The 25312-nt window shown below is 45.7% G+C and overlaps 1 protein-coding gene across 1 annotated transcript; it reads right to left on the reverse strand.

Moving 5' to 3' along the window:
• Nucleotides 1-493: 493 nt before the first annotated feature.
• LOC144806447 (uncharacterized) lies at nucleotides 494-22141 on the reverse strand. Its single transcript, XM_078672809.1, has 2 exons — nucleotides 22024-22141; nucleotides 494-7380 (listed from the first exon to the last, which is right to left on the reverse strand). Exon 2 carries the CDS (start codon nucleotides 6128-6130, stop codon nucleotides 5273-5275), a length of 858 nt encoding a protein of 285 aa, XP_078528935.1. The 5' UTR covers nucleotides 6131-7380; nucleotides 22024-22141; the 3' UTR covers nucleotides 494-5272.
• Between the last annotated feature and the right edge of the window lie 3171 nt (nucleotides 22142-25312).

Raw genomic sequence — 25312 nt, forward strand, 5'->3', positions numbered from 1 at the left:
TTATCTTTTTACAACTCCTCTCTAATGACACTGTTTTGCATACGCTTAACTTTTCACGGGTCGCTGTTAGACTTAGGTCAAGCTGCGATTAACTTCTGTACTGTAATTCATGAATTTTTATCTTGTGTTCTGATTAATTTGGACATATTATATTTGTCAATCTGTAACTTGGAAGATGTTTTATCATTTTATGTATGACTTTTATGGTTTTCTTTTATAAAATCAAATAAAGTTTGTTGATAATAATCACTAGGGAATTCATTTACAAGGTAGCATGGTATCTCTCACAATAACTCCAGGAGTCACAGTCCACACAATGTACATGCTTTGTTCCCCCTACTTCCAACCTTACATATACCCCTAATCACCTGCCCAAACCTCCCCCTGATGATGCCAATGTGGTCCTCCATCATCCCACAGACCATATTTTTGGCCCCTTTGAAACTGCCCATACAATAAAAATGCTGCAGTTGTAAATACATATCAACTACCATTTGTTGTGTTTGAAACATTTTATTGAATAATGAAACCTAATAAACATAAGCTGATTATTAAAACAAAACAAAACATCAGTTGCCATACACATAAGAGACAAAATTTGTACATAAAAATCAACATACTGTAACACAGCAAAGTTATGTAGAGCACAATTCTTAATTTCGGGCAATCTTTAAAGTTTAACAATAGAAACGTTCATAAAGAACAGGAAAGGAAAGAAAGAAGGTGGGATACAGTGGTTTCATTAATGTAATGCTTCCTACATATAGAAAAAAAAACTAATTATTTTCCTTAAGCAATAAAGTCTGCAAACTAAAATACTAAGAGAAATATATTGAACAATGAACATTTCATGTGTAATTTGAATTTAAGTTGAATATTTTAACCTCCTCAGCATTATTTGACTCATGATTCCAACCTGAATGCTTTCTGGAAAGGAACCGCCTCATGGGGTTCAAAATCACATCTTTTCCAACAATAGGATTACAATGATAATCTTGAATTTCAATTCAATTCTTGGAGATCAACAACTTTAAATATATACAAAAACCATACACTTTGGTAAAATTGTCACCTAAACTTGAATTCAATCCACCTTTTTAATAAACACTTCCCATTCCAGCAAGCATCACAGGACCACTTGTGGTTATCTTCCCAATTAGTGATAATGTTTCTGATGTCAACAACAATAAATATGTTTAGAATTTTACCTCTGAAAGCAAAAACATGCCATTTCTGAATCATGGTGCAAAATAAAATGTAGGAACAGAAGGGCATCTTTAGGTATAGCATTCATTAAGGTTTGACCATGCTTGAAACTAGAATTCCTGATTGTTTGGACATTTAAATGTCATATTTTTGAAAGAGTTCTAACAGACCAGCAAGAGTTCCGCGAAAAATAGAAGATGACTGAATTGTACTTAGAGAAAATGTGCTGATAATTAATCTATTGATGTAAAATACAGTGGTCAGGCAATGCTTGTGAATCGAATCTATTCAGATTTTAACTCCATAGTTTGTTCAATAAATTGACTGAGCATAATACTTGAAGGTCCATCTCTCAGATCAGTTCTATTACAGTTGTATTTGCGATAACACTAAAAGATCAATGATATATAGATTTTAAAAGCCATGGGTGGAATTGATCCTTGGTCTAAATCTAGATTATTGTCTGGAATAGAAACCAGTTCAAACAGATCAAATTTAAAAGGAGTGAATATGTTTGTTATATTGGTTTAGAGTAAACCCAGAAGACACACATTGGACCTAAAACTCAGAAAATGTATCTAAAGATTATGATTACATCCTATGTATGTCCATAGACCGCTTAGGTGCTTTCCTGTTTAAGTGACAACATTTGCGAATATATTTAACAAAACATTAAAGCTGGATGTCAGAAAGTCTTTAAGTATTGTGTAAGAGTTATGTGTAATGGTTTTTATTTGATCTGAAGCAACACTTACACTAAATAGGTACGTGCACAGGTTATCATTCAACTAACATTATTAGCAAACTTAATTTGGAAGGAATTGAGAAAAATTGTCTCATGTACCAAGGGTTTTATTGTTCAAAAATCCACTGGTTGGGTAATTCACAGAGTTTGCAAATGCTAAACCCCTTTTTGAAATGTACTAAGCCCATTTAACAATTCAGAATTTGAAAGGGGAACGTTAATAGAGTCCCTTTTGAATATGTAATACATCCTTAAGGTATGTATTAAGCTTTGAAACCATATGTGGACTGCAAAACAGTAACAGGAGGTAGTAACCCGAGGGGGAGTTTCTGAATCTGAAAGTAAAATGGGGTGCATTAAAAATGCCTTTATTTAAACGCAATAACAGACACAGGAGTGAGCTGACTCCACAAGCAATCACTTTTACCAAATGGATTATTAATGCAAGAACCTCAGTATTTTCTATATTGCTGAAATGTAGTCTCTAATATTTTTGAAATGTGGTGTAAATATTTGTTCCTGTTATTTCCCATTTCAATATTGTCATGAAATGTACCTATTCTTTTTGTCAAACATATTGAAATATCTTTTTTTTAATCTGTTTTATTTTCTAAATCAGGAGTAGAACATAGGTCCAGATGTGCACAGCGTTAAGCCCACAACCCATTGAGGGCCGGCCGCGTTGGTTTCAAGAGTTTCCCAGCATAGAAAAAGGCAATAATAAACTAATTGGAACACAGCATGTCGCCTACAACCCATGTTAGGCCGGCCGCGTGATCTAGTACATATAACAATATTAGCGTGTTGTGGGAAGTCTCAGGACCTGTTTAAAACCAATAACATTGAGAACACAGGCTAGAACCCCATATAAAGTGGATAGCGGTAGATGGACAGAAAAGGGTCGAAAAAAGAGATAGAAAGGAGAGGTATACAGCAAAGTAGGCGGTTGGGTGGACGGACGGGAATAGGTGTGTGATGGTGTCAGGTGTGGCGAATGAAGGTCTTAATGCTTGTTGAAGGGGTTGGCGGGCACTACTGTTCTAATTATGTGAGAAGCCTGTTAGGATCTGGCGGAAGTATATCATCCTCAAAGAGTCACAGCGCTTTTTAACTTTTGAGGGTAAATAACGTGCATGTTCTATTTTATAGAGGTATTAAACTAAGGGTCGCCAAACAGCTGTGAAGCGGGTGTCTCGTGATTGCAGTCGCGCTGTAAAAAGTTCCATAGTTATGACATACCACTAGCGCACAAACCAAGCGGCAATTGGGGGAGTCTCCGCTTTTTTCCAGTATAGTGCTATAAGTTGTTTAGCCGCCCCAAGCATGTGAAGTGCTATAGTCCAATCGCTGTGAGTGAGTGCATTTAGGTTATCAGGTGTGAGGTACTGGGCTTCCCCCTGGCTGTGGACTCAGGCAGGGGGAAGCCCAATACCTCCTTAATATGACTAAGGACTTCCTTCCAGAGCAGGATCAGGAGTGGAGAATCCAATCAAATGTGATCATAGCCCGAATATCCTGGACTTGCTGCTAGGGAGGATAGACCCAAAACTGTGCTGTGTCCAGAACCGCTCCGATGAAAAGGAGCTTATAGGAGGGAATCAGGTGCGACTTCAGCACGTTAACTGTGAACCCCAGCAAATGCAGGAAGTCCGTCGTAGTCTGGAGGTGGGAGACGACAGCCTTGGCGAGCTCGCCTTCAACAGCCAGTCGTTAAGATAGGGGAAGACTGGAACCCCTGATCTGCGCAGATGAGCTGCGACCACCGCCATCACTTTCGTGAACACCCGGGGGGGCTGGTAAGGCCAAAGGGTAGCGTGGTAAACTGTAAATGCGTGTGGCCTACCGTAAACCGCAGGTAATGCCGGTGGGCAGGCAAGACGGGGATGTGAAAGCAAGTGGCCTGCAAGTCCAACGCTACCATCAAATCTCCAGGGTCGAAGGCAGACAAGATCTGAGCCAAGGTTAACATCTTGAACTTCTCCTTTCGGAGGAAGCGGTTGATGTCCCTGAGGACTAAGATAGGATGCAGGCCTTTGTCCTTCTTCGGTACCAAGAAGTAGTGGGAGTAGCAACCCCGACCTAATTCTGGCACAGGGACGCGTTTGATAGCTCCCTTGGCAAAGAGATCCATAACTTTGTGGAAGAGAAGGGCCAAATGATCCTCCAACATGGGATGAAATCACCATAAACGGCATGACCCTTATGCACTCCACTGCTTGCGGAACTCCGCGTAGACCCAAGAGTTTTTTTGTCACTTTGCGGAGTTCCTCACTGAGGAACTCCGCATAGGCTTAATCTTATCATTAATAAATAGATATCAGTCATATGTTAAGAAACAAGGGTGAGTAGAAACCTTTTGGGTGGAGTAAAATTTAAGACATTATTATTGTGATTTTTGGGCAATTAGTTGATTTTTGCAAGCACTAACACTTCTCTGTGTATAGTAGAGACCTTGAGAGTTTTGTAACTTTCAGATACTCAAATTGTGGATTCTGTTGCAATTAAAAATATTTCCAGGCCTGAAATTTCTTTGGATGTTGCATGCGGGCAGCCTAAGTTATCCTGCAAGAGTTTCTTGATGAATTCTATTGCAACTACAATATGTGCTCTCTCATGTAAAGTCAGGTTGTTAGAAGCTTTTCTGCAAACTCAAGATACACCTTACTTTTCACCTGGTGTGGATGCATTTCTCATGTTTAGTGAGATCTCTTTTCTGAGTATAATGTTTCTGGCTTTCCCCTCCTGTATATGGCTTTAGTCCAGTGTGAATTCTCTCATGTGAAATGACATTGTATTAAAGACTGAACCTTATCTGACATTCAGAACACACATAAGGCTTTCTTCCCCCATGTGAGTTCGCTCAAGTCAAGTGAGAAGTAATTTGTAAGCAAAACATTGCTTGCATTTCGAGCACTCATAAGGTTTTTCCCCAGAGTGGGATCTCTCATGAAGCATAACACTGTCTTTCAGATTCAACCTTTTATGGCATAAGGATTTTCTCTAGTGTGGAGTTTCTCATGGTGAAATAGCGTTTTTCTCTGCAGCTTTTCTGGCATTCAGAACACTAATAAGGTGTTTCATCAGTATGGAGTCGCTTATAGTTAGTGAGGCTGTGCCTATCAAATAGGAATTTCTGGCATTCACAGAAATTGGTAATGTTTTTTCCCTGTGTGCGACTGCTCATGTAGAGTGAGATTGAGTTTATAATTGATGATTTTCTGGCATTCGGAGAACTGAATTATTTTGATGGTGTGTTTTCTTATGGCGCTAGTAACCATCTCTACCTCTGAATCTTTTCTGACATTTAGAGCACTGATAATTTTATTCACCAGTGTGGATTCTCACATGTTCAGTGAGATGAGATTTTTGGCTGAAACATTTTTGGCATTCGGAGCACTGATAAGGTTTTTCCCCAGTGTGGGTTCTTATATGCTGAGTGAGACGGCTTTTTACACTGAAACATATGTGGCATTCGGAGCACTGATAAGGTTTTTCCCCAGTGTGGATTTTTATATGCTGAGTGAGACTGCTTTTTTGAATGAAACATATCTGGCATTCAGAGCACTGATAAGGTTTTTCCCCAGTGTGGATTTTTATATGCTTAGTGAGACTGCTTTTTACACTGAAACATATCTGGCATTCGGAGCACTGATAAGGTTTTTCCCCAGTGTGGATTCTTATATGCACAGTGAGATGGCTTTTTTGACTGAAACATTTGTGGCATTCAGAGCACTGATAAGGTTTTTCCCCAGTGTGGATTCTTATATGCTGAGTGAGATCCCTTTTTTGCCTGACACATATCAGGCATTCAGAGCACTGATAAGGTTTTTCCCCAGTGTGGATTTTTATATGCTCAGTGAGATTGCTTTTTTGACGGAAACATTTGTGGCATTCAGAGCACTGATAAGGTTTTTCCCCAGTGTGGGTTCTTATATGCTGAGTGAGACTGCTTTTTTCACTGAAACATGTGTCGCATTCAGTGCACTGATAACGTTTTACCCAAGTGTGGGTCCTTGTATGTTTAGTGAGTCTTTTTTTGTCACTGAAACATTTCTGGCATTCAGAGCACTGAAAAGGTTTTTCCCCAGTGTGGATTCTCATATGCTCAGTGAGATAAGATTTACGCCTGAAACTTTTTTGGCATACTTTGCACTGAGAGTGGTTTTCCCCTGTGTGCATTCTGTCAAATTCTGTGAGATATGATTTATGGCTGTATCTTTTTGGGCACAGGTAACTTTTTTCCCTAACTTCGGTTATTTTGCCCTCAATTTTAGAGTCGGGCTTGTTTAGATAATGTTCAGCACTTATCTCTAAAAGAAATTGTGTGTAATCTTCTCAACACTTGAATTGAGCAAAAAATGTAGGGAAGCAGTCCTGTAACACCTGTTGAAATCTTTCTAACAGATAATAGTCTTTAGGTAATAGCCTCTCTGGCAGCAACTTAATTTGTGACTGAAGTTTTTCTCAAATCTATTTGTATAGGTTCTTAGCAATGCAGTAATAAGGTGTTAGTCTGATATTTAATGATTAAACTGATAAGTACCTTTTTGCACTGGTGTAATGGCAGTAACTGAGGGCTTTAGAACGTGCAGAGTACTATTGTGGATCATTAGTCGCAGAACATCAGTTCCTTCTACCCTTTCTATGTTTGGGGTAAGTTTAAGGTTTGTAGTTCTGAGGATGAGGATTTATTTACATTAGATATAGCGCAACAGTGCTCCTTTAATCCATTTTTATATTTAACAGTTTTACATATGACTCCTGCACAACAGATAATGTTGAGGCGATTTACATAGAATTACAGAACAGTACACAATAAAAAGGAAACAATCTGAGATGGTCATTAACACAATAAAGTGGTGAATTTTTAAGGTTTTCGCAAGAAAGAGCAGAGTGGGTGAAGGTGTTTTATATCCAGAGACAGATAGTCTCAAACTTGCGTAACTGGTTAAAAACGGTTGTTGAACAAAGGTGATTTTCCAATCTTTTGGTTGTTAACGTGTCAGCTTCGGAGTCTTCTTTCAGCGTCTTTTCTTTGATGGTATCCAGAAGAAACCTTTAGTTGTAACTTTCTTTTATGTAGTGTGTGCTTCCTCTCTAAAATTACATGATGCTTTAGATGAACGTTATTCTGTCATGCTGAGGCAATTTGTCTTTCTGATAATATTTCAGATGAGGATGCTGAAGCGGTCTTTCTACATTATTTCTGATGCTGTGTGCACAGATATGGCTTTGCTCTGGGTTAATGAAATGCACAATTAAAGACTTCACTTACAGGTATAGTACTTTCCTTGCCACACTTAGATTTTTGGAAATTGTTTAAACGTAGAATGCTGGATGTCCTTCAGTTTTTCAAAATAATCCTTATGCCACTGACATTCAGTTGCGTAGTGCTAAATCTTGCTTTCTTCGTCCGTAATTTCAATCACCTATAGTATTAAAATTAAATAGTTAATACATGTACATTTCCAAAAATATAATTTACAAGCCAAATCAATGCAGAATTTTGAAAATGTTGAGCTGTTTTTCAGACAGAGCAGAGTGTAGAATGGTAGCATGAGAGTACTTGGATGGAAGAGTGGGGATTTGTAGAATTTTCAACATTTTATTAAGCTCACAAAGGATACATGTACCCTATGGAGTTGTAACATAGAATCCCAAAGGCAGATATTAAAGTCATATGGACTGGCACCAAACAGATATTAAAAAAACATATACTATTAATTAATTTGTAATGCAGATTTCTGGGAAGGGAATGACTCCTCCACGGACAACAGGCATTTTCCCCTGTCCTGAGTTACCACCTACTTGTATCTGGTATCCTGACTTTTGAATTTTGGCCTCTGCCTCACGCAAATCTATTGTGTGCTGCGAGGACTATGCCTAGACCAATCCCTCAACTATGGTCGAGAGTGTGAATCAAGGGCAATGAAATTAAGGCGGACTTTCATGTGTTCATTTTATTCCACCTGATTATCAGTTATTAGGTTTTTCTGCACCTGGTTTTACTGGGTGCAGAAAACCAGGACACAATCTTTTTCCAGACAGAAAAATTAGACTGAAAAGTCGCATAAGACTCTGGGTGCAGCAGAAGCAGCCAAGACTTATGCTGTTTTTTTTACTAACTGGGTGAAACACACAATTCTTCCCTCTGTTGGTGTTCACAGTCGTAGTCGGCCTGTGATTCGGCGTTGAGTGCAGAGCATATCGGTTAGAGCCGGGGGGCCGAGCCGAGGAGGAGTTGACGAGCAAGCGGAGCGGAGCTTGAGACTCCTGCCCGGGTTTGTTTTGTGACCGGTTCCCACTCCCAAAGGTTTCTCCTGCTGCACCCTCGTCCTGTTATACGGGCGCTTTAAGTTCTACGGATCTGCTTTGGGGTCAGGAACAGGTGCTGCCGGCACCGCGGTGCTAAGGCGCTGCTGGCGCTGCTCGTGCGGCGGCTGCTGTAGGGCACCGAGGAGCACAGAGGGGCAGATAATGCCTGATGTTTGTCAAAAATGTGTTTAATATTTTTTTTTCCACAGTCCACAGGCAAAAATGACATTATCACTTGGTCCCACGCAGGGGATCATAAAGCCTCAACAGAATTATAACAGGTGGACAAAGTGCATTGATCAATATAAACCAGCTCCTCCTCTTATTAGATACGCCAAATGAAAGATACAGCTTCTAAGTGCCCCGGAGCTGAGACAGAGAGATAAAAAAGAAAAAAAAGAAGGTCATGCAACTTTGCTAAGCCAGCAGATAGGTCTAAAGAAAACTCAACGGCCTTCTGTAACGGTAATTTCTCCAGGTTGCTCCACCGAGGTGTTGTATGTGAAATAGCCAAAAAGCGTGGACAAACTCATCCTAACATTAGATAAGTAATTATGAATCTAACCAGGGACAAAGAAAAAAAAAACACCTCCCACCCCACCCGTGGTGGCGGCGTATTCATACTAATGAGAGGTTGGTCAATACAGGAATTGTGATCAAAACTGGAAGAGATTGAGGGCACTGATGGTGGAGGGACACACTGCAGACGGAAGGCCCCGGGAGAGGAAGGAGGCAAGGGGGCCCCATTTAAATTCAAAATTCTTACAATTATCCCTGAAAATATCAGCCAGGCTAAGCAGTCTCCAAAGATGAGAGTGCCATAGGGAAATAGCTGGAGGAACCCTTCTCTTCAAGGCGGCTGCCAGGGTGACCTTAGCTGCCCCACATGCACCACTCTTAAAGTATGGGACTTAATTTTGGGCGATGACAGGTGGACTCCTTTTCCATCCCCATTCACTCCAATCCATTTCAATCCAGCTTTCCCCCCCCGGCCCAATATGAGGGACCCTTTGATGCCTGGAGAAGGGGAGGCTGCTTAGATCTAATACATTTATTTCACAATTTTGATCCCCTTACTTTTGATCAATGTCAAAGGGACTTTGATTCAAAGAACACGGAAAGATATCAGTATATCCAATAGATGCACTGCGCCCTCACACCTCAGATACGGGAGGCTGCTACTCGACCTCTCACAACATTTGAGGCCTTTCTCACCAAGACTGCTAACATGAAAGGGGTGATCTCATTTATCTATAGCTTCCTCCTTAAAACAGTGCTTTCCCCACGCCCCCAGAATATGTATATGTGGAAAGACTTAATTCACTGTCCTATTTCCGATGAGGAATGGACGCATCTATGGTCCGACATCGCACGCTTCAATCATCCCTCAGAACTCAGGGAACTGCCGCCTGATTTTACGTATACACCAAGCATTGAGCAGAGCAGAGCTGAGCAGAGGAGTGGAGGGAAGTGCCTACATCTGCCGTCTGTAGAGGGACTGGCTCTGGATCCCGCTCTTGCTCCTGAACGATTGCCAGCATTCTCCCTTGTACTCTTGACAGCGATGAATAGCAACGAACAAGCAATGAACAGTGAGTGGTGAGTGATAAGTGGCAAGAGGTGTGTGGCGTGTGGCGAGTAGTTAAGGTTAAGTCGCTGAGCCATTGGAGTCTGTAACAACTCTGTAAAACAAAATCTGAGAAATTATGCAAAGGGGAAAGTGACAATAGACTTTGACCCTATTGATGCACCCCTCGGCCCCTGACTTACTCTGTATGCCTAGACTACAGCCCTACCCGGAGCCCGGATATTAATCAATCGATTAATGAATTAGTTAATTAAATAAGTAACCAGCAGCACCGGCGGATTCTGTACTGAGGTGTGCTTTGGGGGTGTTTTCCCTTGGAGGTGTTTGGAGGTGTTTTTGTCATATCAAAGCACTCTTTGGTCTTGTCACTGGCCCATTTGATTCTCTGAAAGAAGCAAGACTTCTTCACCTTAGAGGGTGTATTATGAGGTCAGGAAAGGAGCGGCCACCTTTCCCTCCTATCAAAAGGAAAAGAAAAATACAACAAACACTAATACTAGATACGTTTAAAATAAAATAGGCAGGTGACATATAGTCCTTTAAATCATCTAAGGTCCATACATTTGGGAAACTGGGAAAGTCGCTGTCAAAGTTTGACTTTATGAAAGATCCAACTGGTGCTATGCTAACATTGCTAACTAACCCATGTGTTCTTCAAACTCCAATTAAACCGCTGAGTAGAACAAATATTATATCCCCTAAGCAAGGAGTAAGTGAACCAGGCCACCCTGAGTCTGAAGCTGAAGTCGAACGAATGTCAAATTCAACTATGGACCAAGTCAACCATTGGGGTCAAATAACGGACCTAGAGATGTTAACTATTCCACGTACTGGTCGTTCACAACAAGAGGACCCAAAATGCATGAATCTAACAATGGGAGATACTCAGCACTTACTACCAACTAGGCAGCCAATGCCAATAGAAGTGCAAGTAAAAATCAGAAAAGCTAACGGGATAGGGGAACCATCTAATTTGGGCCAAATAAATCAACCAGAGCAAGAAGCTCCAAATGAACTAAATGGTGGGGTGAAAATCATAAGGGAAGCCAATACCCCACTGAAATCGGACCTTACTCTGTCTAAAATAAATTCAGTTAAAAAACAGGACCAGACGAAATATAATCAAAATAACGGATCTCAAATTAATAAGGATGAATACAACAGCAACCCAGAAACTCTGCAGCGTTGGAGTACGCCGTATCAAAAAGAAGTTTTGAATAGTAGTCCACAATTCATTAATTCTTGTGACGAGGACATGATTTTCAAGGACCACAAAAAGAGAAGTATAAGGACCTATCATTCATAAATGGGCAACACCATAGCCCAGGTACTCAGGTACCGGGAAGTGGGAACGCGGGAGTAATTTGGGATTTATTCTTCAAAACCTCTCAATTAACTCTGGAAGCTTTAACATATCAGTCCAACAAAAAGGAGGACCAAATAGATCTCTTGAGCGCTGCGGCATCCTCTGTTACCGGAATTGAGCAGAAGATAATAAGGCAAAATAATCTAATAGTAAGGGCACAATCTCAGCCAATATCTACGTATGCAGAGTGTAGTTGTGCCCCACTAATTAACAAACTAGCTACCATTCCGGATATTTTAAAAACAATAATTGACGATGTAAAAGGGAATTTTCCTAATGTGGGAATTCATACCATCAAGACCGACTGCCCCTCTAAAGATACAATAAAATGGAAAGACAATACTGTTGTTGTTAAAGAAAACAAAAGATCAAGAAGTGATAAACCTATGATCGACATAATTAACAATGACATACGCAGCTCCGGAAGTTCATCTATCAAAAAGAGAGAGGAAAAAACAACAGAGAGCAAGAAATAAAGCTTCTAAAAGCATAAAAAATACAAATGCATCAGATATAGTGAGATTGAACACTGGAAACAACCCTGACCAAATATCATATTGTGAAGGTGAGGGTAAACAAATGTCTCCAACAAAACCCTTTTACCCTCTATTTAATAAGGATCTATCGGAGGTACAAGCAGTTATGAAAAATAAATGCCTAAACAATCAAGCTGATAGTATGGGAAAATTCAGTCATTAGAAATGCTGCAAGTGGAGGAAAGTAATAAACAGGTGGAAAATAAGCCATCACAATTGGAAACAAATAGAGCAAAGAGGAAGAGTATGAGAGGGGATGAAACGAATAGACATTTGTTAAAAACCTGAAAGGATATTAAATTACCACAAGATCTGGGAACCGAAACGAAGCAGTAACACAAGGCATGAAAAATGTTTAACTGAAGTATAGACCCCAGCTTACCAGCAGGTCCATAGGTGATCGACACTTTCACACAGTGTTAGGGGCCATTAGTTCCTCAATTTCTCTGCCACTGTTTTTAATCTCAACATGGATCAGGATGATCACATTAACTATATTGTGGCAACTGGTCGATAGTTTTTTTTGAAATATGTTTTTATTGCAGAATCAGGAATAAACATATCCAACAAGCCAACCTAGATCCCAATGGTACCCAGCATTCAGTGCGATAGTAACACAATACACAGCCGATTAGCCCACATCCCGGAGGCTGGGCGGCGCTTCAATGACTTAGTACACTGGGGGTATCTCGGTGCGTGCTCCATCCGGGGCACAGGTCAAATGCAGCACCTCGTTTCTGCTTTTATCCCAAAACAACCAACCCACCCTCTCCATCTAGTCCTAGGCCACTCCAACGTCACGATACTGAAACATCACAATTACCCCCCTGGGCCATCCGGTTCCGGGAGGTTGCCGCTAGCCGGCAAACCACCCCCTCCCACGACTCCCTCCCAGTGCCCTCCCCTTCAACTGCTGCTAATGCGGGTTCTACCATCCCTTTCTAGCTCTAAGGTGACAACTATCAGGAAGAGTCGACAAGCAAGTAGTCACACGGAATCCCTCCCTATACCTGATCAGCTTCTTCGCCTTCAGTTAGGTAGTCCCTTAATGCTTGTACCACCAGCTCCCAGGACCTTGCCAGGTCCAAACTCTTTTCGTTACCAGTTCTAGTCGCCTGGCGCATTCGTGACACACTCTCACAACCCGACCACTTCACCAGTTCATTCCTCCACCTCCGTACTGACGGCCCCTCTTTGGACTTCCAGTGCCAAGTGATTTCACGCTGTGCCAGTATCAATCCCAACCCAATGAATTTGCTTGTCACCTTGGTCTTTTTGGTGTGCGGGAACCAAAGAAGCAGGCAAGCGGCCATGTCAAAGTCTACCTCCCGATCCGTAACAGCATTCAAGAGGTCCCCTACCTCAGACCAATAGTTCCCCAATTTCGGACAGCCCCACAGCATGTGGTCAAGATCCACCTCAGGTTCTAGACAACGTGGGCACATGGCATCAAGCACCTGGAAGTGTCGGCGCAACCTCTCCGGGGTCAAATACGCCCTATGGAGCACGAAAAAATGCACCTGTTGGAATCTCGCATTCCTCGTTCCTTTCCAGGTCCTATGTAGCACCTGACCCCAAATGGAGTCCGGGATCTGTTTACCGACGCTGGCCTCCCAACGCGACTTCAACTCAACCAACGGGGCCAGACCTTCATTTAACATCCTATTGTGGAGGCAGGTCACCGCCTTGACGGTGCCCGCTGCCATCACCACATATTGGCACACCATCGTCACCTCCGGTTCAGCCAGTCCGCCCCCCCAGTGCCTCTGCACGGCCGCAACAACCGCCGCATGCAACAGGAAGGAACCACTTGGCAGGCCGAATTGACCCTGTAAGGTCTGGAACGGGGCCAGCGTCCCGTCCACATAGAGGTCTCCTACCATCTGCAAACCTAGGTCCTCCCATTCTAACAATTGGGACCAATCACCTCCGTGCGGTAAGGCAGTGAGCATTCCCAGCGGGATCTCCGGTGCATAAGGCCGGCGCTTCCCAGCCCTCCTCAGGTTCCTGTTCCAACACAATCTAAGCGTCCTTTCCTCCATCGTAAGGTCCCTACTAACCAGTCTCTGTTGCATCACGATCGACGACAAGATATGCCTCTGAACGCCGGTCCCCCGGCCGTCCTCAGGTCCTCTGAATTCCCTGGCCACGTTCTGCGTCAGGACCTGGAGCTGCGCTGCCAGATAGTATAGCTCATAGTCGGGGACAGCCATCCCTCCTTCACACTTGGGTCGCATCAAGGTGGCTAAAGCCACCCGTCGGCGACCGTGGCCCCAGATAAAGCCAGTCACCAACGTCCGTAGCTCTCGAAAAATACCCTGCGGGATCCACACCGGCAACGTTCTAAAATAATACAGGAGCCTCGGGAGTGCCACCATTTTCAACAGTGCCACACGGCCTAGTACAGACAGCGGGAGAGATGCCCAGAAGTCCACACTGCCTCTCAGTGCTCGAATACAGCGCCCCACATTCCCCTCAAGGAGGTCCGCCGCCGCATGGTAGATGCGCACTCCCAGGTAAACAAAACAAGAGGGTTCCCACACTACCGGCCTCGTGAGCTGCGGGCAGAGCGTGGTCTGCCGCAACGGAAACACACAGGTCTTAGTCCAGTTCACTCTGAGGCCTGAAAGCCTCCCGAACCTGCCCAACATGTCCACTGCGCCTTCTAGAGCCCTTCCAGAATCCGCCAGGTACAGTAACAAGTCGTCAGCATACAATGAAATGTAATGAGAGTCAGGTCCCTGCGCAATCCCGTCGAAAACAATTCCTGTTCTCGCCTGCGCCGCTAGCGGTTCCATTGCGAGGGCAAAGAGCAGAGGGGACAGCGAACAGCCTTGCCTCGTGCCCCTACAGACCGGATAAACCGAGGAGACCAAGGTCCCCAGCCGCACCCGCGCCTTAGCCGAAGAATAGAGCACTCTCGTCCAGCCCCGGAACCCCTCCCCAACCCCGAACTTCAACAGCACGCCATCTAGAAAATCCCATTCTAAGCTATCAAACGCCTTTTCAATATCAACCGTCAGCACTACTGGGCCTGGTTCCGCTGTGGCAGCACTATCAATGACCCCAATCAGCCGACGGACATTCATCGAAGTGCTCCTAGAGGGGATGAACCCCGCTTGATCCTTATGCACTAAAGAGGTCATTAGTGGTAGGAGCCTGGTGGCCAGGATTCGGCTCAAAATCTTGTAATCTACAGTCAGCATAGACAACGGACGAAAAGAAGAGACATCCAAAGCATCTCTGCCCGGCTTCAGCAGGGGCACAACCAGCGCCTCCGTCATAGAGTCAGGCAACCGCCCTAATTGTTTCGCCTCCGCATACACAACCTGCAGTCTGGGCACCAACACTTCCATGAATTTGACGTAGAACTCGATCGGCAATCCATCCACCCCAGGAGTTTTGTTCCGCGCCATATGACTAATCGCCCCTCTTATTTCCGCTAGGGTGACGGGGCCCCCCAGATCCCGGGCTTCCTCCTCATCCAATACCGGCAAAGGGACCTGATCTAAGTAATTACCAATGTCCGTGGCCCCCACTTCGAGGTGGCTGGCGTACAGACCCGTGTAGTAGGACTGAAAGCGCCCCAGGACCGCTGACTGCGAATAAACCACCTCCCCGTCTTCCTGCCGCACACTCATAACCGGACATCCTCTAGGGTTCGGATCAGCCAACTTCGCAAGGAGCGTGCCCACTTTGTCTCGCTCCTCATGCACTTTCACCGCATACAACTTATAATCATAGCACCGCAGTCTCTCCGTCTCAGTTGCCACCGCCTCCTTAGCACGCAACAAGCTATCTTGCAGCTCCGGCTTCTCGGGTCGCTGCTGTTCCACCCCTCTCAGCACTTCCTCCGCCTTCGCGAGGTCATTCAGCACAGTCCCTCTCACAGTCAGAAACCGTCCCATACATATCCCCCTCACCACCACTTTCATCGCATCCCATTCATTCGCTCTAGTCGCTGTTGACCCATCATTGACCGTGAAGTAGTCGTCTATGCCCTGTCGGACCGTGTCACAGAACGCCGTGTCATCCAGCGTCTCCGGACGAAGTCTCCATGTAGGGACCGCCGACCTCGCCCGCTGCCATTGCACAGAAATCAGCAGTGGGTTATGATCCGAAATGGTCCTAGACAAATACTCAGAGTGAATCACCACATTCGCCAGAGACTCGCAACACAGCACCGAATCCAGTCTAACATGCAGATCATGCAGTGCTGAGAAGTAGGAGTAATCACGGGTTTCGGGGTGCTGCGCCCTCCAGACATCCACCAAGCCCCACCTCTCCTGCCAATCCCGCCTATGGGTCGCGAGTCTGCGCACTGGGGAGTCCGCCAAAGGCGGGTGTGACCTGTCCAACAGCACATCTGAAATGGAGTTAAAATCCCCCGCCAGCAATATAGGGCCCGCCAAATAATACGCCAGTGAGCGCGACAAACCCTCAAAAAAGTGCGCTTGATCAGCGTTGGGGGCATAAATGTTACACAGGACCACCTCCCTACCACACAGCCGTCCTTCCACCACCACATAACGGCCCTCCGGATCTATTTTCTGGCTCGTGACTTGGAATGGCGTGCCCGCTCTGATCCATATTAACACCCCTCTGGCAAATGCTGAGTAGGTCGTGCCAAACACCTGACCCCGCCACCTCCTCTGTAACGCCCCACATTCCTGCTGAGTCAAGTGAGTCTCCTGAAGCATCGCTATCTGAATGCCCCGCCTCACCAAGTAGGCATGTACCTTGTGGCGCTTAACCATAGTTCGAATACCCCGGACATTCCATGTGACACATTTCAAGTTAGGTAACGTCCCCATAGAGCATCACCCCCAACAGTGGCGCACGCCAATAAATGTGACCCGCATCGCAGCAATTGTACAACCCCTTCAAAACACACCCCTTAACTCCCATCCACCCCCTCCCCAGGACAGGGCCTAGTAACCCAGCTTCAGCCCCGTTCCAAACCGCAAACACCCAACACATCACACTAGTCTGTAGTCGACACCACAGAAGACCTTAAGGGTCTGATGAGGACTATGGAGCCCCAAACCAGGACGACAGAGCGACCACCCCGCGCCCATAGCCCCATGCTGCTAAAGCAGCCCCATACCTGGCAGTCCAATAGGAGTCAGGAGCGTCCAGGCCTTACAAGCAGTCCAGCGGCCACGAGCTTCACCCATTAAATATACCGTCTGAAGTTTGTGGGGTGACCTCCGGCCCCTGCGCTCCCCCCACCTCCGAGTCTTCATCACCGGTCTTCTCCCCTTCTCCTTCCGAAGCCGAACCCCTGGAGGTGTCCTCCCGTTGCGAGCCCGTGATGTTCGCCGTGGCCTCCAACGCACTCTGTCTATCGGACAGCATTTGCGCCTCTCGCTCGGCCCGTTGGCGCCTATTCCGGGAGCGGATGCGCTGCGACTTCCTGACCCTGACCGGCTGCGCACGATCCCTGGCGGGCCTGTGTGCACGATCCGTCCCCGCACGATACAGTTCCAGCCAGGACCATGCTTCATCCGGTGTCTGGAAAAAGTGGGTTCTGTCATCCACAACAATCCGCAGCTTGGCTGGAAAAAGCAGGGAGTATTGAATCCCTTCCTCCCTCAGCTCTTTCTTCACCGACAGAAAGGAAGCCCTGCCCCGCTGCACTTCCTGCGTGTAATCCGGAAAAATCGTCACCTTGCTGTTTTCCACCTGGAAGGGCCCTTGGGATCTCGCCCTTTGGATCAGCAGATCCCGGTCTTTGTAGTGCAGCAGTTTGACCACCATCGGTCGGGGCGGTCTGCCCTCCAGGGGCGGTTTGGCGGGCACTCTGTGCGCTCGTTCCAGCGAGAAGAAGGGTGACAGACCCTCCGGCGCCACCACTGTCCGAAACCAGTCCTCCATGTAGGCCACTGCGTCACCCTTCTCGATTTTCTCCGGGAGCCCCACCACCCGCACATTGTTCCGGCGGTTGCGTCCTTCCGCATCCTCTGCCCTACGCTCCAGGAGTGCCAGGCGACGAACCACGTCCTCGAGTTTATGCTCCGCGGTGACCACGGCCGGTTTCAGCTCCTGGAGCAATTGTTCGTTGGATTTCACTCTATCAGAGAGCTTAGCGTGGTCCGCTCTCAGCAGGCCAAGCCCCGTCACCACCTGCGCTATGTCCTGGTGCAGTTCGTCCTTCGTGGCAGTAATCGCGGCCAATATCGCATCGAGGCGGAGATTCAACCGTTGCTCTTGCGACGAGGGCTCCGTCGTGAAACCGTCCTCAGCTTCCTCTGATCCCCTTTCCCTGTGCGCCTGTGTCGTGGCGGCTCCAGTCCCCTGCGCGGCCATCTCGAGCGCGGGACGCCTGCCTCTCGTGCAGCCTCCTCCAAAGGTGGCCGGTGACGACAGATCCACCGAAAGTACCAATCCCGGGCCCGCTCAGCACCAACGACAAGACAGCCAAGTAGGCGCTGACCACCTATCCCCGGGCTAGCGTGGTTATGTGGAGCCAGCTGTCCCACGCCCTCGCCCCGTCGCCAACCTCTGGCCCAGAAGGCGTAGTCCCTGCCGATCAGGCCGGCAGCCGTGAGTCCGTTGTCCCGGGCTGAGCAAGCCCTCTGCTCCTAGTAGTTTCAGACACTGTGCATCACAGCCAGGGCGACCAAGCTGCTCCTCCGTGTGCTGTTGGGCCTCACGGTACCCCGCTGTCTCAGCTAGCAGCAAGCGGGCAACACACTGCCCCTGGTGCGGAGAGGATCAAGTCAGGGCCGCGGGGGGCGCCCCAATCTAGGTGCCAGGCAGGGACCGGCAGCCTCCTCCCCCAGCAAGCAGGTCATTCCATTGGCCATGTGCCGGGCAGAAACGGCAGTCTCCCCATGGTGCTTTTGCCCAACTCCAAAGGGGCTACCAGCAATCACTTCCAGCACGCCAGGCCCAGATGCAGCCCCCCTGGCAATGCCCTGAGACGCCCTTATGTGGGCCGGAGTGCGCCGGCCACCCCGGTCACAGTGCACCCCACAGTTCCAAGCCTGGGCTCCCACGCTGGTCACCAAGCAGGGCGATCGACCCTCCAGCTGCCACTCAGCCCGCTCACCCTCCGGGGCGTGCAAGCGCCGTGCTCCGCTGCTCCACCAGCGCCCTGATGAGTCTCCGCTCGCTGCAGCACACACAGCAGCCGGGCGGCCCTTCTCATCCGTGGGATCTCCGGCCGCGTTGCTCGAGCCCAGCCCCAGCGCTCCAGTCGGCCGGAGGAGCCGGTGGGGGAGGGGGTGCCGCTACCGTCAGTCCTCCGCACTGCTCACCGCCGCCGCACCGGGTCCGCACCCGCTGTCCTTCCTTCAGTTCTCCGCCTCGCGACGGACCTCCAGGCGCCTCCAGACGGCCCCGCACCGCTCCTCACACAGGTTCCGGAGCTTCACTCCGACGGCGCCGCCATCTTGATTCCTTTGTCCTGCCAGCCGGGCCGATCTCCAGGTCCGGTCCACGCTGCTTCCAGGGTCCCGACGGGGATTAGACGGTCCCCACCAGGTCAGCGACCCGCCAAGGCCTCATTTGTGGCTGCCAGGTGGCATGGGGCAAGATAAAGCAGGAGTAAGGATGGGACTCGGCGCGGAGCAACTCGCTCACGCTGCCATCCCGGTCGGCGCCGAAACCACGCCCCCCACTGGTCGATAGTTGATCTTATATTCAAAGTTTCATCAATCTCACAGTGTAAAGAAAGTCAAAGAACCCTGCCCAACTAATTTAGATACGGTCCTTCCAGAGGATCCTAAAATTCAAAAACTCGGGTGATCCTTGACAGTATCAAAGCCAAACGCACATATTTTTTATTCAATTTATTTTATTACATTTCATTTCAGAACAGATATATTTTCAACATGATCTATACATAAAAAGGTGTGTCCTTTTTGTGTTCTACATGATTCATTATGGACACTAGACACATCTAAAAAAGGGGTAGAAACAACACAGTAGGTGTTTGTAGTAGTCCCACACACTCAACGTACATCAATCTCTCTAACCATTCATACTGGCTACACTCATCTAAAAACTCATTCATTCAAGCATTTATACAAAATTGCATCAAAGGTACGTCAATGCCTTGGGGCGCAATACAGTTGGAAAATAATTGCGTCACTTTAAACGAAGGAAGCCGGGCAGGCTGGGGATAGGTGTAATCATCAAATATACGGTGTTATACTGCCACACGCTAGAAATACGCCAACGCGCGTTTCAATGTTGGGCCAATTTATGGCAACACCTTCATCAGGGCGAAGAGGTACCGTACAGATGGGGACAACCACACCTACTCCTAAGATGGTTCTCTCCGTAATGGGAAAAGGGTAGCGGTAAGCGCAACTATGATCCCATGGCGCTCTTGCTCTTATTTCCTCTTAAATATCATGCAAATGAAGGCGACTTTCAATCATCCTTAGTCAATACGAAGTTCCGCTGGGTTTCAGGGGCTGGTAGAATACGATAGGTGATAGAGGAGACAGTAGGTTTCTAGAATACCGCTTTGGGACAACTTCTTATGCCGACGGTCCTTTCAGGGAGTAAAGTACGAGGAGAGATTCCGTCCCCACTTAGAGGATTCGGCGGTGTGGCCTCAGGGGGTGACAAGTGGTAAACTAGGCAGGGTCAAAAAACAGGATACGATCTTATCGTGCACTCCACAGTTCGTTCTGCCACCAATCTCACATCTTATGACACAACATCCTCTGTTGTACTATGCTCATCCGACGTACTTAATAAAAGATCTCCGACAAAATGCCCTCTTGTGGTGCCCACCAGGCATTCTAGCGCCGGCCTGTTGAGGTGTATAGCCCAATGATGAAGCAGGTCACCATCAGGTGAGTGAACGCAACTTGTCTTAAAAGAACATGCTTCCTAGGGTGTCTGCGTTCAGTTACAGATAATGTCTCTGGGAAGAACCTCCGGAACAGTATACTGTGATTTGATTGTGTTTTATTTTAACAAATGTACATAGCAGATGTTGGAGCTTGCTTGTTTTACAAAAATGATCGGATTGTGGTATATAAATAAATAATACCGGATCTAGGTTTTACTGGACATAGCAATAACAGATAGCTCAATAAATAAGAGTCAAGATTCGAGGTAGTAGGAGTTTGCAGGTTTAATATAGCATAAAGGACAGGAACAGGACAACCTGCACGGGAATAGGATGGCAGGGCCTGACAGGGGGGCCCCGACAGCTGTCGGGCAGGATCTGGGATGAGCGCGCTAACATTTAATAACAGTACACAAGCATATATACTAAAACAGTTGCATTACAATGAATACAGTAGGCGGAGCAGTGGGTGTGGTCAATAGCAGTCGCGAAAGATAAGGGTGAAAGTAGGTGTAACAAGAGGCGTATACATGGACATGTGATGTAAACGTAACAGAATATGTCATAAATGGGGCGGAAACATGGAGGGGGCTACCTAAGGAGCCGGGACCTCTAACCTAATGGTGCGCGCAAACTGACAATGACGTGTTACTAGGAGAAGCTGGGGCTATGAACTCTGTGCTAGGAGCAGAGACTGAAGTCTGGAGAGTCAGGGCAACATGTACCTACCACTATCTAGTATCTGATGTTTAGGGAACATGTTGATAGAATCCAAAAGTTATCGGGGTAAAGGCTAACAGACTCTAAGACTGGAGCATGCATTATTCTACATGTAGTGCGTGATGAAGAATATTAAATGACCATAAATACAGTATTTCTATTGCATGGAGACGTAAAGGCTAGACGATGACGGAAACTATTGATGCGATTCAGTAGCTTAGGAATGCAGAGAAGGAGGGCTGGACTGATAACTAGAATCATAACATACTCTTGGCAGACTCGTAGGCAGAGCCAGGCTGAACCGGGCACTGTGAGGCAGGAAGTAAGTGAAGGGTCAGGAATACAGGTGGGGGCTGTATCGCTCCTCAGCGAGGATTCAGGAGACAGGAGCTGAATCTGGTGTCCAGGCCCTTTTGAGGCCTAGGAACGGGGACTTTACAATGAAATAACGTGCACACTGGGAAACGTGGCAACGTAGCTTTACATAGGCCTGATATTCGTAGTATTCACGAGAACTGGAAACTGACATACTAGAGATGGACACAACTGTAAGTGCGTCTTTAATCGAACATGGGGAATACATATGCATATTAATCATGCACATATAACATAAGATGGAGGACACGTAGGGACACAGAACATGGCAAAATTTACTTTTCCACAGGATACCTGCCTCAGAGCGCACTTCTTAAAGACGAGTATGGGGTTATCATGTTGCTGCTACAAGCTCCTTACCTGTGTGAGTTAGCGGGAACGATGCAGGGGCAGACCCAAACCCGCCACATGTGGAAATCGATGAAAATACTGAATAATTAACAGAGCTTCCAAACTGGTGACCATTACTTAATTGACCTTGAAAATAAAAGACACACTTTTAGTATTCTGGTGACTCATGACCATAAAAAACAAAGTTTATAAATTCAATATTGTGTCAAATACTTAAAAAATTGAACTGGATGTGCTGAATCAGATGTTGCCCCAGGTCATGCATGACCCCTTCCGCCACTATTGCTTATGGGACTTGTAATTTTGTTTTTCTCGTTAAAAGGATGGGCTCTAAAGTCCCAGTGGTCAAAATCAGAGGCCTGAGTGAGGGTGAAGCATGACACTGCTCTGCTTAGCAGTGAGATGACTGACAGTTCCCCAGCCCTTCCATTCTTTGACAGACAGAGGCTCATCGGCCATTCATATTTTTTTGCAATGACAAATAAACCTTTATTGCAGTTTGTGTCACTGAAGAGATAAAACCCCTGGGCGTGTTTAATTAACTACTGACAAACATGAACAATCAAGTACATGAGTTTCTGGAAAACTATCCAGCACCCAATCAGAATCAGCCGCCCTTCACACCCAGGAATTTTTGAGACTTTGGAGAGGGTGAATTGCACGTGGTGATCAGGAACACTACATCGACTCAAAGCTCACTTCTCAGGGATGTACTGAAATGTCAGCCTCATGGCACACTTAGCCAGCTCTTCACCTCCTCCTCATCAAACTGTTGACCAGCTAGCAGGGCAAATGGGACTGCAGCAAAGCATCGCTGGCTTGGTTCCACACCGGACCAGGCAAGGTGGTCAACTCCATACTCCTCCAAGTCAGCAAGCACTCTGGTCGAGCCAGTCCTATGTTCCCCATCACAACTATTTTAATGGTACTAGGTTATGTTTCTGCCAAACGTATGAGTCAAAAAATGAAAAGCTTTACAACAAGGGCAGAAAGAGAAATCATTAAGTTTTTCAATATTTCTGAGCCTGCCACAGTACACAGGAGCATTATTTCTCTACAGCAGCAAAGTATGTATGTGCCCTGTAGAAAGCACGTTTGAATGAAACATGAAAGGCATTGCAGCCAAAGATCCGTGGCGCAACATCATAGCAGAGTACAGGATAACTTGTGTTATTATTCCAGCAGAAAGAAATGCCATTCCTAATGTGTACGTCATTTTAAAGTCAAAACCAGGAAAATGTATGGTCACTTTTGTGCTTCTGCCAGTTAAAAGACAATCTCCATTAATGTGTCAGGAAATAAAATACTATGAGAAACCCTACTCTATGGGAGGGTGCTGCCTGCCACTATATTGCAGGTTACTTCCAACATAATCTGACTTATACATACATACTCCAGGGTGCTGCCAGCTATTGGGTCTGCACACAGCAGTCTGGAGCCACTCAGGAAGGAGGTAAGCTCTTCATTTCATCTTAAGCCCTTAGGTTACATTCACAGCCTGATGGGTCCGGAGAACTTTATCCGCGCTCTAACCGCGCCAAGCAGATAGACGTAGCCCATCATAGACTGTGTTGTGTGCTGGGTGATGCCTGGCTTCTTATTATCGTTGGCGGGAGGATGAAGCTCTGATAGGAGCTGCTACAAGAAGAGCGGAGAAACAGGACCACAGATCGCCTCAGAGCGACAACTGCCCAGAAGCTGAAGAAAGATTTCTGGAACAGCAAACCTCCTACACCCTGGAGATTCTCCAGGGTAAGCAAATGATGGTAATGAAATGCAAACTGCAGCATTAAGGTCACACACTACAACATCATCCCCTTTAAACCAAAGGTAACAGCCTACAAGAAAAAACGAAACAAAAAGCAACAAAACTAGAAAATGCATTTCCAAATGCTGCAAAAGAGAAACAGTTAATATAAATGAAAAAGATTAAACTTTGTTGGTACCTTAGTAATGTGCTTACTTCTGGGCTTCACTCCATCTGCAGCAATAACACTCTGAAAGGAGAAATTACTGCAGTGAGTCTCAGAGTCTTCAGTGTTACTGGTCCCAGTCATGAAGACTGTGGTGTTGAAAGATAACTTTCTCTTATTTGTTTTTTTTTTTTAAATGATTTTTATTGATTTTTATATAAAATCATAGAATACATAAGTTTACACTGAGAGAGTTCACCGTAACCCCCTAACCTTTCCCCCACCCCTTAGTCTGGCATACTTCTAAAGAAAGTGAAAAGATACAAGAAGAAAAATATGCAATATGTAATATGGGTACCACATTATGCATCATTTGGCCCAGTCTAATATCTGTGTGCTGTGCCCTAAAGTCAATCACAGAGCTGACATTTGAAAATAATAAATCAAGGGACATCAAGCTATTCACATGTACAATAATAGCACAGCATAAAAAAAATAAAAAAAGTAAAAAATAAATAAAAGACAAAAATCTTCAAATAAGAATACAGAGGCCTTTGCTAGTTCAAATACAAAAACAAAAGCAGTATTCAGTTCCTTTGTTCCTTATTACCTGGTTAAATAGTTAAATCCCATATATATACTTCACTAAGAGTGACACCAATGAATCTAGATTATGTTTGAAGGAATTCCCTGTTATTATTATTATTATTGCCTTGATTATCACACCATTCCTGTAGCGGAGCCCAGATTTTCAGACCGGCACTGCGTTTCTTTCTACCTTTCCCTTTATAGATTGCAATTTCCAACTTAAATGTGGCTAGTAATCTGGCAAGCCGTTGCTGAAATGAGGGTGCCAGTTCATCTAACCAGGCCAATGCAATACACATCCTAAAGACAGTCATTGACATAAATATAAATTCCACCCCTTGTTGATTCCGGTTTGGGTTATTCGCTCCTAAAAGCATCATTTCGATAGTCAGGGTAATGGGATTTTTCACCATCGCTGTTATAAACCTCTCAATATCGAGTTTCAGTTGGGATAGGCCGTCGCAGGTAGCAAAAATATGTATACAGTCTGCATTCGGAAAGTGGCATCGGGGACAGTGAGTTCCTTTACCCGAGCCCCATTTTGCAATTTTGTCAGGAGTGTAATATAACATAAAAAGGGTTTTATAGAATTGTGTTTGTAGTTTAGTGGATAGTAAATAATTATTTGACATTGCCATTGTACTTTCAATTTCAGCTCGGGATATGCCAATTTTGTTTTCCCATTTCGAGGCTATCTTTCCTATATCATCAGGTACCGAGTTGCTTAATAGGATATATATTTCACTAATGGTGTTAACTTTACTGGACGACAGTGTCTCAAATATCTCACATTTTAT

Source organism: Lissotriton helveticus (assembly GCF_964261635.1).
Source record: "Lissotriton helveticus chromosome 1_1 unlocalized genomic scaffold, aLisHel1.1 SUPER_1_unloc_72, whole genome shotgun sequence".
In the NCBI taxonomy this organism is placed as follows: Eukaryota; Metazoa; Chordata; class Amphibia; order Caudata; family Salamandridae; genus Lissotriton; species Lissotriton helveticus.

Excerpts from the sequence above, each read along its gene's own strand:
- LOC144806447 (XM_078672809.1), bottom strand. The coding sequence starts at position 6,130 with ATGCACACAGGGGAAAACCACTCTCAGTGCAAAGTATGCCAAAAAAGT.